A 15,623-nucleotide genomic window follows, 5' to 3' on the forward strand; every position below is an offset into this window, starting at 1 on the left:
GGGTTAAGAAAGCCATTGTTGCTGGGTCTCAGCCTCTCTCGCAGCTGCATCAGAAGCAGTAATAATAACTACTCAATAAAGCTTATTAGGAGTGCTTCAGACCTTGCTTCAGGAGAGGGGCTGTAACTCAGTGGTAGAGCATCTGCTTGCCTATAGAAGGCCCCAGGTTCAATCCCTGGATCTCCAAGATAGGGCTGGGCGGGACTCCTGCCTGAAACCTTGGAGACATCACTGCCATCTTCTGTGCAAACAATACTGACCAGATGGATCAGTGCTATAACTCAGTATAAGGCAGCATTAGGAGTTCTTGCCAAAACAACACTTCAGTTCTCGGGGGCCTTTACGAAGCAACTGTGCAACAGGCTTATCCCAAAGATTGGTGCAACAATGTGAAAAGTCAGCACCCATGGAGCCCATTGCACTAGCCTGCCAAGTGTCCAACTATGCATTGAGTTCTCTGCACATTAAGCAGATGTGTTTTTCAGAGGCAGCCACACTGCTGTAAGACCGCAGGAACTGCTTTTCGAATTTTTTCAGTTTTCAAAATCATCGTATCAGGCAGTGTTACACCCTTTATTTGCAGAGCTCACATGACATTTTCCTCCACAGATATACATTTATTATTATTTATTTATTAATTTATTTATTATTAAAACTTTTATATCGCCCTTCCAAAAGGCTCAGGGCAATTTACATTAAAACACCATTAAAATCAATTAATAATTAAACAAAAATTATAAAGCATAAAACAATGACTAACAATTAAAAACATCATAAAACAATTAAATAATCAAAACAATTTTAAAACAAGTTTTAAAAAGCTGAGAAAGCCTGGTTGAAGAGATGTGTTTTCAGGTGTTTTCTGAAAATTGCCAGAGATGGGGAGGATCGTATCTCAGCAGGGAGAGCATTCCACAATCTCGGGGTAGCAGCCGAGAAGGCCCGTCTCTGTGTAGCCACCAAACGAGTTGGTGGCAACTGGAGACGGACCCCCTCAAGCGACCTCAGCGGCCGGTGGGGCTCATAGCGAAGAAGATGCTCTCTTAAATACCCAGGGCCTAAGCCGTTTAGGGCTTTATAAGTTATAACTAGCACTTTGTATTTTGCCCGGAAACCTATTGGCAGCCAGTGTAACTCCATCAACAAAGGAGTAATGTGGTCTCTCCGAGATGACCCAGAGACCAACCTGGCTGCCACATTCTGGACCAACTGAAGTTTCCGGACTACGTACAAAGGCAGCCCCACGTAGAGCGCATTACAGAAGTCCAGTCTGGAGGTTACCAACAAATGTACCACTGTTTTGAGGTCATTGATCTCAAGAAACGGGCGCAGCTGGCGTATCAGCCGAAGCTGATAGAAAGCACCCCTGGCCACCGCCTCAACCTGAGAAACCAAGGAGAGACGTTGATCCAGAAATACTCCCAGACTGCGAACCTGTTCCTTTTGGGGAAGTGTGACCCTGTCTAGAACAGGCAGATCAAAATCGTCTCTAGAGTTCCGACCCCGCACAATAAGTACCTCCGTCTTATCTGGATTCAGCTTCAGTTTATTCTCCCTCATCCAGCCCATTACTGCTTCCAGGCAGGCATTTAGGGAGGATATGCCAACTCCTGAAGAAGTTGACATGGAGATGTAGATCTGGGTGTCATCAGCATACTGGTAACACTCAGCTCCAAATCCCCTGATGATCTCTCCCAGTGGTTTCATGTAGATGTTAAAAAGCATTGGAGAGAGTATGGAGCCTTGAGGAACACCATACTTAAGCTCAGATTTTGAAGAGTAACAATCTCCAATCGACACCATCTGGAATCTGTCCGAGAGGTAGGAGCGGAACCACTATAAAACAGTGCCTCCCACCCCCAACCCCTCACACGTTCCAGAAGGATACTATGGTCGATAGTATCGAAAGCCGCCAAGAGATCCAAGAGGACCAACAGAGTCACACTACCTCTGTCCATTGCCAATTGGAGATCATCCATCAGGCCGACCAAGGCAGTCTCCACCCCATAGCCCGCCCGAAAACCAGTTTGAAATGGGTCTAGATAATCAGTTTCCTCCAAGACTGCCTGGAGCTGAGAGGCCCCCACCCTCTCAATTACCTTGCCCAGCCATGGGAGATTGGAAACTGGCCTATAATTGCTCAACTCTGAGGGATCTAATGCAGGCTTCTTTAGAAGAGGTATAATAATTGCCTCCTTAAGACAAGGAGGCATCCTTCCCTCCCTCAGAGAAGCATTTATGATTTCTACCAGGCCGCCTACAACAGCCTCCCTGCTAGATAGAACAAGCCATGTTGGACAAGGATCAAGAGAACAGTGGTAGGCCTCACTGCTCCAAGCAGCTTGTCCACATCATCAGGAGTCACAAACTGAAATTGATCCAGTCGAATTCTATAAGAGGAGTTGTCGGACACCTCCAGTTCAGACATCAAATTAATTGTGGAGTCCCCATCTAGGTCAGCCCGAATCTGAGAGATTTTGTCTGCGAAAAATTCTTTAAACACACCACAGTGGGTAACTGATGCCTCCAAATTCTGGTTCAAGGGAGAGGAAGCAAATACTAGTCCCCTCACAACCCTGAACAACTCTGCCAGACGTGAACTCGCAGAGGCAATACGGGCAGAAAAGAACCCCTTCTTTGCCACATGTATCGCCTGAGCATAGATCTTTAGATGTGCTCCATGTCATAATCTGTTGGATTTGAGTCGGGTTTTTCTCCACTTGCGCTCCAGTCACCTACCTTACCGCTTCAACCCCTGTAGATCTTCTATATACCAAGGGGCCAATTTTGAAGCAGGTCGGAGGGGACGCTTAGGAGCAATTGTGTCTACTGCCCTGGTGAGCAAGTTGTTCCAGTTCTCAACCAGGGCATCAACAGGATCACCAGCAGAGCCAACATTAAATCCCTCCAAGGCTTCTTGGAATCCTACTGGATCCAGTAACCTCTTCAGGCGGACCATTCTAATAGGCCCCTCGCCCCTGCGAAAGTGGAAAGCGGTTGTAAGTCCAACCTTAACCAGATGGTGGTCCGTCCATGACAACGGGGAGATCGTAGGAGTCCCCACCCATGGAACACCACCCTGATCAGAATAAAAGACCAAATCAAGCGTGTGACCTGCAATATGCGTCGATCCAGAGACCGCTTGGGATAGGCCCATAGTCGTCATGGCCGCTATGAACTCCTGAGCTGCCCCGGACAAATTGGTCCCAAAATGAACATTGAAGTCCCCCAGCACCAAAAGTCTGGGAGACTCCAACGCAAGTTCCGCAACCAAGTCCGTGAGTTCAGTAAGGGATTCCGTTGGGCAGCGGGACGATCACCAACAGAAGTCCCAATCTATCCCTGGTCCCCAAACTCAAGTACACACATTCGATATGGTCCGATACCCTAACAGGGACCCTGGTAAGGGAGATGTTATTCTTATAGACCTTATAGACATGGATACAGTCTTCACACATCTATCTTGCAACCAGCACACATCTTGGAGAAATTAAAGCCTAGTGAAGCTTCCCAATATGTGGTTATGTGTATGTATGTTTTTTAAAAGGCACCTTCCTGTCACTGAGATTGTCTCTATCATGTAAAATTTGGCAAATTTACAGTGTCCAATCTACCTGTGGTAGCTGCCACTGGTACCATAGTATTCGCCTCCTGCTGTCTTGCTTGTGTAATGTCCTGCAACAACTCACTGGGCTAGTACAATTTATGAAAAGGCACTGACATAGTACTTCTGACATCCAGTACTGTCCCCTTATCTGTTGTCGCAGCAACACACATAGAAGGACTCACAATACTAAAGCTCTTTCCACACCGACAGTCAGCTCTGTAGTGGCCACTTACTTAAGATGGCGAATCTGTTCAGAGATTTATGTGCTACACAAATAACTAGCATGCAGAGCTATGTGCTATCATCCACACTAAGAGTAGCAAATATAAGCCTCTATCCTCCACTCCAGCTATGGTTAGTTGTAACTAAGTCCTATTGAAAGAAATGCAACAAGGTAGTCATAGTTGACAAGTCATGTTGCTTTCAATGGGACTCACTTAGCTATGACTAACTTGTAGCAGGCTCAGGACCTCTGTGAATGAGGGGGCTCTCACATGACACATCATAAGGGTCCATGACCTTATGGGTCTTGTAATGTTTCACATGCGTAAAGTTATGAACATAGGAGGTAAAGAAGACCTCAACAATTGGAAGTCTGTTCGTGAAAACGGCTCTCATATAGTGAATATAGTGTGTATATATAGTGTATATGTGTATATAGTGAAAAGTGAATAGTGTATATAGAGTATATAGTGAAAAGTACATTTCTAGCCATATACCATAGTTCCCTGGAGTTTTCTTGAATATCACAGGCCACTTCTTAGATCAGACTTGGTCGTGCATAAAACAAACTAAAGTGGAAAATTATTTTACATTCCAAAGAAATTGAGTCTTTGGAATTTCAGTGCTCATGCACCTGTGGAAGATGGATTCTTAGCTGCTGCTGCCGCCACTGCTGCTTTTCTTGTGATGGGTAGATACTCCTTAATTTAAGGCTCACCTCTGCTCTAAGTTATGGGTCTTGGGGCACAGACCACAGAGAACTGGTGTCTTACCAATTCCACAGTCCACATGCCAGACAAAACATTACTGTCATAATATGTTACAATAGATGTCTTGAATCTCATTTCTTACGTTCTTAATGGAGAGTAGATGAATGGCTATATTAGCCTCTCAGGTGACCAAGCTCCTGAGAGTTGTCTGTGACTTCTCAGATAATACTAAGCAATTAATAACTATTTTTCAACAACATCCAAATGTGGCTTGTCAGCCGAATCCACTCCAACAAGCAGTTTTGCAATATTAATATTAATAATAATAATAATTCATCAATAACAAATATTCACAAGAATTATTAAAAGAAATACAAGAAACTTAAAACTAGGCAACTACAGTCTGAGCCAGAGATTTTGCCTGTCTCAGAACTAGAGCCTTTCTGAATGTCTCATGCTATATCATCTTACCACTGGAGTGCTCTGCTCTGCCATAGTGGACCAGTTTTGATGATACTACCTGACCGACCTCCCAAGCACAGGCATGCTGTCCCACCATGGGATAATCAGTTGCAGAGCATAATATTCAAACCACTAAATGCACTATCTACCATTTTAAAATAGTATTTACTGCATTTACCTGAATCCAAGACTAGGTTTTTCCCCATGTACTTTGATGCTAAATATTGGGATGGGGGGGTGGAGGTGGGCTTAAATCCAGAGTCCGCTTCCTCTGTGGTGAATTCAGGTGCAACCTGCAGTTAACCTCCTTTTTTAAGGGGCTTGTCCTAAATTCAGTCACCTTCTATTCAGGGAAATAAAGTCAGTCACTTGAGCAATTATACAGTGGCAATGGGACATAGCAGGAGGACCACAAGCATGCGCACTCTATTGCATGCTTGGGCCACCTAATTGGGCGGGCTTTCCTGAAGCAGCCCAGTGCCTTTTGTAACCTCAGTGAATACTTGCACATCCAGAGCAGGGCTCACACAAGGTTACTTTTGAAATACTACCACTTCCACCTGTGTTACCAGCACTGCTTTGTATCTGGGAATGGCCGTTAAGTGGCTTGCATTGTTGTTTTGGGGGATTATTATTATAATTTAATTAAAAACCCAAAGCATTAGTATGGGACATACAAATTAGCTCTTTCAGAAGTAGCATGTGGCAATAGTCCAAGAACCTCTTCAGACTAAAGCCCGCTTCAGATGTTAAAAAATAAGCAGGAATTCTGCACTCATGTAGACTTAAAAGCATCCCAAGAGCGTACCGAAGGCCCATCTCAACACGGAGTCGCTCAGAAGCCCCACACACCTGCTGTTCAGTTACAGTGTGTGTCTGTGGTAAGACACTATCACCATGGACAAATTCCTTTTGTGACTGGAAGGCTGGGACACCCTCCTGCCAAATATTTTTCAGGAAGTAGAGTACAGAGGGAAGGGAAGATCCACTAAAATGACCCCAGCACCAGTGCAGCTTTAGTCTCTCTGTCAGCCGCTATGTTTAGTATGTGGAAGCTGTCAAAGGTGTGAAGGGCAGCGCTGTGGGATCTTTAACTGAGTTGCATTTTCAGAAATAAGTGTTGCCTTCAATAAAATTGGACAGATGTTCTCAAACTAGCAGAAAGACAGTGGACCGGGTCTCACGATCAGCGAGACCTGGTTTGTGGCAGTGAGTGGGAAGAGCGGGCTAAGCCTGCTCTCCCCGCTCATGAGCGGGGAGGGAGCCTTGGGCGGCTGAATCAGCCACCCACACAATTGCTGGCTCTGTGACGGAGCCGGCAGGGGCTGGGGGGAGCGGGGGCCAATTGGCCCCCGCAAGCTCCAGCATACCCAGCGCAAGTGCACAGGGCATGCTCGCGGGACCCCCCAGAGCCGGGAGGTGGCTTTTTGCCTCCCCTCAGGGGTCTCCTCGTGAGTAGCCGCACCACGGCTACTCATGATCCAAGAGCTCGGGTTTGCGGAGCACTCGCTCCGCAAACCCAGGCTAAGAGGCGGGCTACTTGAGCGGGTTAGCCGCTCAACAACCACCGGGCTCACAGCCGAGCCCAGTGGTTCTTACGATTAGCAAAAATCGGAATAGGCTCTCCTAGCCCAATTTTTGTTAATCATGTGAATAGCCCCAGTGTCTTACTGCAAGTAACTTTGGTACAGGAGATTCTTCACAGAACAAACAACTCTTAAATGTTCTGAGGTAAAAATATTCAAAATAGTGATTCAGTTGACTCCAGCTCTTTATGAGCATTTTCCCACAAATAGAAGGAAGCAATTGCTGCAAAATCTGAGTGAGGTACAGTGTTGAGAAATTGAGTTTTTTCTCTCAGTTCCAAGGAAGTTCCTTTGTTGAAAAGGTGCTGCTTCTCATTAGTTCAATTATACTAAAACAAAGCTGTCTGCCATGATGGCCCCTTAAGACTGACTTAGCTAAGCATTGCGGCTATCCAGAGGAACCAAGAAGCAGTCTGCCCTCAACTGTTCTCCATCCAGAGCTTTGATTTGAGAAAGAAATACAGAATATTTTCAAAAAACAAAACTGTCACTTTATTCTCTGGCTCCCTCATGATTCTTAAAGATTTGAAAAAGCTTGGAAGAAGGCTTCTTCTGGCTGATTATTTTCCACGGAATGTAGTGCTATCATTGAGAATTCTTTGAAATTTAGCATTCAGGGAAAGTAAATGAATGCATGAAAGTAATAGTTTACTGCACACATCCATTTCTGAGCCATCCAAATGAATTTGGAGTTGCGGATATGAAGATGAGACAGTCATATCTTCAGTGCTATGGCAGTTCTCAGACAAACACAACTTAAATTTCAGATTGTGAGGAATAGAAAGTGTCAGAGAGATAAAGTCTGATGCCAAATCTTCAAAACAGAGCTGTGTCACAAAACTTTAGGAGTGCAGCAGGCTGCTTTTTATTGTCTGAGCTGAAAAACCTGCATTGAACATTTTTCATGCTAAGCAGTCACATACACACAAATATGAACTGGAGCACTGTTGCAAAATCTATGAGGTGGTTTGAATTGCAGGGGTGCTGAAGTGAAATCTGAGCTTCTGATTAAATTATTACCCCCAAGTGCCAGTAGACCGTATAGAATGGAACATCTAGGCACCCTAACTGAGTTATGCGAACTGGCCCCCCAAACTTTGCCATTTTCACATATTTTTCACAAGGTATTCTGCAGCAACCCAACACAATATTGTTGCACTTATACACACACACACCACAATTGCTTCAAAGCAATTGCATGAAGAGCCTGTGAAAACTGATACCAGAAGTAAACAGATCAATTCCTGTATGCCACCACTCTTTGCGATTGGTGCTGCTGGTGCTATCTTCTAATTTCAATAAAAGAAATAAAACTCATGCTGGAAGCCACCAAAATTATTTCACACAAACATGAAAAATCTCAATTTGATCACTCTTTAAAAATCACTATGCCACTGACGCCATGTGTGAAGCAGGCCATAATCTCCATTTTGCCACAGCACTAAAACACCACCACCACACATTGGCAGAGTGGGCGACAGAAAACCATCACAAATGCTGCCTTCCTAGACCTGGAACTTGAATTTTAGTGGCTGACAGCCAAGTCAACTTGGGATATGTGGCCATGCTGTGATAAGTTCTCCCACTACTGCTGTGCCTGTGCAGGGAAGAGAAGCAAAAAAAAGAGAAGCTTTGTGCTGCCTCTTGGTGCCCTGTGTCACTGAAAAATATGACCCTGAGGGCTGCATAACTCTCACAGACATATTTTTGAACACTTCTGGAGGCAGCGCAAATAGTTGAAATTTGCTCCCCCTCCCACTGTGCAAACAGGCAGAGGGATCGTGGGGGAGCTTCCCACAGCATGTCAGCATCTCTCCGCATGTCTGCCATTGGCTAGATCTGGCTGTCAGCTACTGCTCTTTTGTGTAGGCTGAGCCATTTGCCAAGTGGGTGGCAGCACTTATGTCACATACACAAGACCATACCCTTTTATTATATAATAAACTCAGAATAACTGACAGTCCATGATGCCATGCCATACTCCCTAACAAGGACTGTAATGTCTGTGCCATCCATAAACAAATAAAAAGTAAGAGTGGAACAAAACAATTCTTCTATCATTCTGGCTCCAATCAAGCGACCTGCACAAGCAAGGGCCAACTCACACATTACACAGGAAGCTTATGTGTTGTGCTATGTGCCAGCGTTTGCCAGTAGCAAACAGAAATATGTATTGTAGAGATGTCCTCATGCAGTGGACATGCACCAGACAGCCATGGTCAGCCAGGGCTCTTTGATATATATCCCTGCTAACTAGACAAAGAGGCACCTTTCAAAGTGGGGGAGAGCACCTGGCCTTGTCCAACCCCAGCTTCCAGTGGTTGTTCTGGTATCTAACTTTTGTTTCTTTTTAGATTATAAGCCCCTTGGGGACAAGGAACCGGCTTCTTTTTATTCTTTTTCTATGTACACCACTTTGAGAACTTTCCTGTTGAAAGGTGGAAATAATAAAATGAATGTTTATATACTACTTTCAACAAAAGCTCTCAAAGTGGCTTACATAGAAAAATATAAATGATGGTTCCTTGTCGTCTTATATGTCCATTGCATGTTTATAAACATCTGTCTCCACTTCATAATCTTATGTATACTGCTCTTGGCTAGGCCTAACTTCAGATACATTAGAACCAGCTTTTGCATGCCATTGGGGGGTAAATTTTGCCTCCAGATCTCGGTGTATCATGATTGACTTAAAACAAAGAGCTTTACCCCAGTTAATGTGGTGTTTGGTGAAATTTACCTGTGGCTATCAAAAGCAATTTTTGAGAGCTGAAGCAATAGCATAGTTCAAAGGGTGTTTTGACCTGAAGATGCTGTGGGAAACTTCCAAGAATAGCACCTAACTGCAACACTTTAGACCCTCCATTTCCAAAAAAGACTTAAATCTAAAAAATTCAGGGTGCGAAAAGATGAAAAATCTGTAAAATAAGGAACACGAGTATCCCCTTCAGGCAAAGAATAACAGCACTCTGGATGTTCTTGACTGTATCTTGTTTGGTTATGGATGTGGCTGCAAAAATGTGTCGAATCTAAGACAAAATTCTAGAGCAAATATGATAGCTTCAAAGATTAGGTATCCAAAGATTAGTAAGTAATGTGTGCTTTTGCAATATGAAAAAAGAAAAGTCACACAGAAGAGCAGTGTTCTTCTTTGTAAGGCCTGGGAATCAGTGGAGGCTCCCACCAACTCTAAGAGCAGCTCCCGAATTGTACATTGGGCCTGTTACTATGCAAAGCTCCAGCGAGAGCAGAATACTGTGCACAGTCCCCCATGTGGAGGTGACTGTTCCCACTGTGCAGTACAGGGCTCTGCCCAGTGCCGAGGTTTTTCTTTAAGAGAAATGGAGCCCTCTTGAGCCCTCGTGCCATCTTGGGAGGCATGCACAGAGCGCTGATAAGTATAACTCTTCCCAGTGCTTTCCCCATAGAGCTCTTATGGCTCTGACCCTCTTAAAGGGCCCTCCCAACACTGAGAAAACCACAGGGCTGTGCCGAGGTCAACACAATGGGAAATGGCTCTCACGTGGAAGATTTTTTTGCTGCAGTGGCCCCTGCTCAAAAAATCGAAGATCTCAAGAGGTAGAGGAGTCAGGTTTTTTTTTAACAAGCAGGACTGAGCTTCCTCGGAGAAACACCACAGCTGTTCACTTGCTAACTGTATACTATCTTGGCCACAGCTGAATTGTAACATTTAAATATTAATATGTACTTGTACCTTAACCTGATTTTAGCTGACTTATTTTCTTTGCTGCCTTGGTATCATTATCTGTCACCATCTGCCTTGCTTCACTGATTGCTATATTGTGGAAAGAGATCTTTCATTTCAAACTTTTTCATTCTTCTTGTAATCATCACCCTTAAAGATTCAGTAAAGCATTTAATTGCTCCAAGTCTGCCGGGCTTGTGACTGAGGAGGTTCTGCAGTGACTCATAGGCCAGGAACAACACCTAAGCTTGAACCTACAAAAGAAAACCTATGGTAAGGCTTTTAGGTACCGGTACAGCTGACACCTCTGTAGATGCGACAAACCTGCTGATCTTATAAAGTGTGAACTAGCTGTATCTCCAGTGCCTAGAGGCTTTGGGCAGTTCCCCCCTCCCACCCACAACTGCCCATCTGTACTGCATGGCACACATCTTCTAAAACTTCAAAAACAACTTGTGTTCAGCATGAAGATAAAAGCAAACCAAACAGGAGCTCTGTCGGACATGCAAAAGACCTTCAGGACGTCAAAGAGCCCCTTGCATTTTGGCTTCTGCGAGCAAGTACTAAAGCGTAGTTATTACTTAAATAATGTTTGTAGTTCACTCATTTTACTAGCAGCTTCCTACATCTTGGACCTTTCCGAATACCTCCATTCACTGTCAAATATTGGGTGTAGTCACTGGATGACATACAGAGCAAGGATGCACCAAACATCCTTTGTATGTCCGTCAATGAACTAGAAAATACAAACATGACATTTTCCATTGTCTCTCCCCCCGCCCCCGCATCCCCCTCTTGGAATGGAAGTGAGTCTGTGCAAAGAATCACCAAAACAATTTTATTTCCAGTGTCTTAAGTGGGTATGCACACAGGCATGATACAGGTTTGGATTCATTAAGGTCTTCATGCAGAATTATATTCTCAGTAAAAGAAACCAGTTCCATCCAGGATCCACTATCTACATGCCTATGTTACAACATTTATATCAAATCTGGTATCTGAGGAAAAGATACACATGGAGTATGTACACTTAAGTTATGTATTTTACAGAAAGATTAAAAATTCATCACATAAAACTCAAAAAACTGTATTAAAATTGGAATATAAAACTCAGAAATCCAACTGGAATGCCTAAGGAATGGAAGCTCTGTACCCACCTGTGTTAAAATTTGTAAAATGTTGTGAAACTTCTTATCAGTAAAATGCATTTGTTTATATTAACATCCTCTAATTTCAACAATTTATGGCACCCTAACAAACCAAATGAACTCCTTTTTATTTTCTGATGAGGCACTTGTTAGTGACTAAACCCAAACAAAACAAAACAAAAAACCACATTTTTTTCTGCATACTAATGCCAATTGTCAGTCATAAAAACCATGTATACGTTACATAGCATGTTGCATTAGATGCTTTGTTCAACATTTGTATGCAGCAATCAAATATACCTTTATTTAAAATATATTTATTTATATATATTTATATTTATATATTTATTTATATATTTTCTTAAACTCTTTCCCCCTTCCCACTCATTGTTCTGGATGTATTAATACTCTGTAAAGACCTTTTCCACAGCACATACGGATAAAACCAACCTCATCTGAAAGCTGCAAAACAACACAGTACAGAAAAATATACACAGAACAATTAGGAACATGTTAACAGAGAAGCTGCTACTGAATTACTGTCGGGGACAGATACCTCTCTGTTTTAAAGATACTGGTAGAACCGAGACCTAACCACCTGGGTCCCAGATAATTTATGAGGATGGGCGTCAACTACAGGGCTGAAGTTGCCTTTGTTTATATTCTGGTAGCTTTCTCCATTGATGTGGTCTAGTGGCTGGGGTGGTCCGGACACTGATGTCTGAGGAACCAGAGTCAAACTACTAGAAGACGAGTTGCCCTCCTCTGCCCGCACCTCTGCAGATGAGGGGAGCTCTGTCTTCGATGAATCTGCTAAGCTAGTGTTCACCAGTTTGAAGTCACCACTTCCACACATCTCAAGGTCAGTTGTGCTAGTACGTAAACGCTCTCGTGCAAGCCAGTCTGAAATCGAGAGGTCCTGTGCTGGACATTTGGGCTTCAGCCGGTTCACTGCTGAGGAGTCTCTCTCACTATCTGGATTTCTCTCTTGAGCTTTCCACGCATTCAAAACACTTATGTCGGCAAAATCTCGCTGGCCTCCTAACGTGTGCCTTCGCCGGATGTTCTTTCTTTTGGAGGCCTCTGCAGAGCTTGATTGCTGAGTGCCTACTCCAAACATATCATCAGCAGATGACTTCAGCCGCAGTTTCAACCTGTCTGTGATTTTGAGCCTCCATGTAGGCTCTTGCTTTTCAGGCTCGCTTCGGGGTGAAGCAGCCAGGCTGCTGGTTGACTTCCCTTTCTTCATTATGTCAAACATTTTGGTCATGGCTGGCAACTCCTTCTCACACTTGGCATCTCCCGAGCCTTCACTATCTGTCTTGTGCCGGGCCGACTTCTTCCTGGAGAGTGTATCACATTCAATAAGTTTGTGTGAACTGAACAGTCTGCGGCTCTCCAACTTTGGCGTCAAACTTCCCTCGGTACAACTTACTTCGCTTTCTTCAGAGTTCCTCCGGCTGCCCTTGGCCAATTCTAGCATCTTCCCCCTGAACAGCCTTTCTGCAGGAGAGCTGGCAGCAAAAACGGGGAAGTCACTCTCACTGTCTGTCTCCACAGGGCGACCTTCGCTGATCAATTCACTTCTCTCGTCATCGGCCTCATCGCCTTTACTCTCAGTCACAGACTGCACCTCAGGGTTTAGCATGGTGGAATCTAAACCGGCTAGGTACACCGTAGATGAAATTGTTGAGTAATCCGAAGTGATCGAGCTGACATCAGCCGCTAAAAACTCGCTACATTTATTTTCAGTGCTGGCCAATTTCTTACAGGAAAATCTCTGCAGAGAAGCCTGTGAGGAAGTGCTAAGCATAGTGCCCGAGTCAGACACTGTTTCTTCCATCTGAGAAGAGACTTGAAAGACAGGAGGCTTAGTGCAATCTTTTTGTGTGCTTAGCCGAAAGCTGAGATTTGGAGATCTCAGGTATTTTTGGTGGTAAGGTGGGGAGGGATCCTCTGAGGGCCCACTCTCCTTCCTTAGCAACACCATTTCATCCTTGGCGACGGCATGAGCTTTTTTAACACTGTGCTCTTTTTCTTTGGGAACCTCAGCCCGCTGTTTTCTCCCCGACTCCTTCTCAAACTCATCCTTAGGGGTGTCCTCTTTTGCTGAACTGCCATGACAGTGCTCCACAGGCTCCTTCTTGAGGAACACATTGTCCAACTCATCTTCGGAGCTGCTGGGCTGCGGTTTTTCTTTTGGTTTTTTCCGCTTGCGACTGGCTGCTGCAAAGATGGAGGACTTAAGCAGCTCCCTGCTATATTGATCTTTTCCAGATCCCCAAGATCCCTAGATGAGAGGGCCAATGACAAATCATCATCATCATCGGTCAGAAAATGTAACTGAATATAATGAGGTCATTCACACACCAGGGATTCTCAACGTTGGGTTCCCAGATGTTATTGGACTTCAACCCCCATAATCCCCAGCCCCAGTGGCCTTTGGTTGGGAATTATGGGAGTTGAAGTCCAATAACATCTGGGGACCCAACGTTGAGAATCCCTGGTTCACACGACCAGGCGGGTGGGGCAGCGGGGAAGGATGAGTAAACTCACCTCCCCCACACCCTCGATAAGCAGGTTCTTGTTTTGGGAGCGTGAAATGTAAAAATAAATAAATAAATAAAAACCACTCTCCCAGACGCTCTGGAGGCCAGCATGATGTGTCCTGGCCTCCGGGAAGCCCCCAGTGCATCCCATGATGCACTGCGGAATTCTCCCAAGAGACAGGCACTCCAGGTGCGGTCAGGCTGGAAGCAGCCCGGCTCTCACATTAACAGCAAGCCCCGGGTGAGGGAGTGCTTTCTCCCTTAACCTCAGCTAGCAGCTGGGCTAGGGGGTGCTGGCTTGCCAGGCTCGGGCCTGATCCCAGCGGTTTTCACGCGCAGCCTAACCCAGGCTGGATGTGTCTGGCCTGGGTTAGGCTGCACATGAGAACAGCCTCAATATGTGTATAACATTTTAAAGTAGAGTTCTCTGACAAAGCTTTTTAGGGACTGTTGGCCATAGGTTAGTGAAACTCTCGACCATAACCACTGAGCGACCTTGAGTCAGTTTTGCAGTATCTCACATATTATTTGTCCTTTAATACAGGGATCCTCAGCATTGGGCCCCCAGATGTTCTTGGACTTCAACTCCCATAATCACCAGGCCCAGTGGCCTTTAGCTGGGGATTATGGGAATTGAAGTCCAAGAACATCTGGGGGCCCAACGTTGAGGATCCCGGCTTTAATAAACACAGATCCTTCATTTACCTGGTCTGAGTTGGCTGCTCTCCTGTTTCTGGAGGCAATTGCCCAGGACTAGATCATCAGGAGGTAGAGAACAATTAGAACAGTCATCGAGGGGCATAAGATCCTCTCATAGGAAGTTACTTATACCAGGTCAGACCATTGGTCCATCTTGCTCAATACTGTCTACACGGACTGGCAGTGGCTGTCCAAGGTTTCAGGCATGGGTCTCTCCCAACCCTACTTGGAGATGCTGCCAGGGAGTGAACCTGGGACCTTCTGCATGCAAAGCAGATGCTCTTCCACAGTGTTACAGCCCCATCCTCTGTGGTGGGAATAGCTTACAGCAGACAGCGCTCACACATCACCACCCATCCAAAAGCAAACCAGGGTGGACCCTGCTTAGCAAAGGGGACAGGAAGGGGCTGAGTAAACTCACCTTCCCCTCAGATAACACATAGGGGTTTGGCACATGGTGGACAACAGGAGCCCTGATGCATGCACAAAACTCTCTCGGACATTAAAATGAATGAGGCAGCCTGTGCTGGTGCAGAGCTCCTTAGAGCTTCACACTGGGGCAGATTTGTTTGTGTTAAGTTGGTGTTACTAGAGCTATTTCTATTTTACATATGGTGTCTGCCCATAGGTGTGTACCACAGACTTATGATATGGCATCTCAAGTCCTGCTCTCTGGCCTGCCCTTTAATGTAGATCCAGAGGCTGGGTACCAGACTCAAAATCTTTTCAGTGATGGCACTATAGCTTTTGACCTCGATCCCCAAAGAGGTTCATCAAGCCTCCATGCCCCCATTTTTAAATGCTTTTTTAAGACCTTCCTCTTCCAGAAGGCTTTTAAACTGATGCAATAGATCCGTTGCTGTCTTATTTTAGTGCTTTGCACTTAGGTATTTTAAGGATCTTGTTAGTTTTAATTATGTTAAAAACCGTGCGC

The 15,623-nt window shown here is 44.8% G+C and overlaps 1 protein-coding gene and 1 non-coding gene across 11 annotated transcripts in view; one reads left to right on the top strand and one right to left on the bottom strand.

Annotated features, from left to right (window-relative positions):
- Positions 1-11,117: 11,117 nt before the first annotated feature.
- ARHGAP21 (Rho GTPase activating protein 21) overlaps positions 11,118-15,623 on the bottom strand; it is a 178,803-nt gene continuing 174,297 nt past the window's right edge. For 9 of the 10 annotated variants that reach the window (XM_053260664.1, XM_053260665.1, XM_053260666.1 and 6 more), the window contains one exon: positions 11,118-13,731. In XM_053260664.1, coding sequence (XP_053116639.1) covers positions 12,007-13,731 — 1,725 coding nt within the window. In that variant the 3' untranslated portion in view covers positions 11,118-12,006. The remainder of the gene's footprint in view (positions 13,732-15,623) is intronic. The other variant, XR_008309651.1, reaches the window with a different exon arrangement.
- On the top strand, positions 13,219-13,295 carry LOC128332197 (small nucleolar RNA U83B). The gene has a single exon (XR_008310614.1). It is a non-coding gene; the product is annotated as a small nucleolar RNA U83B (small nucleolar RNA).

Source organism: Hemicordylus capensis, chromosome 6, assembly GCF_027244095.1.
Source record: "Hemicordylus capensis ecotype Gifberg chromosome 6, rHemCap1.1.pri, whole genome shotgun sequence".
NCBI lineage: Eukaryota > Metazoa > Chordata > Lepidosauria > Squamata > Cordylidae > Hemicordylus > Hemicordylus capensis.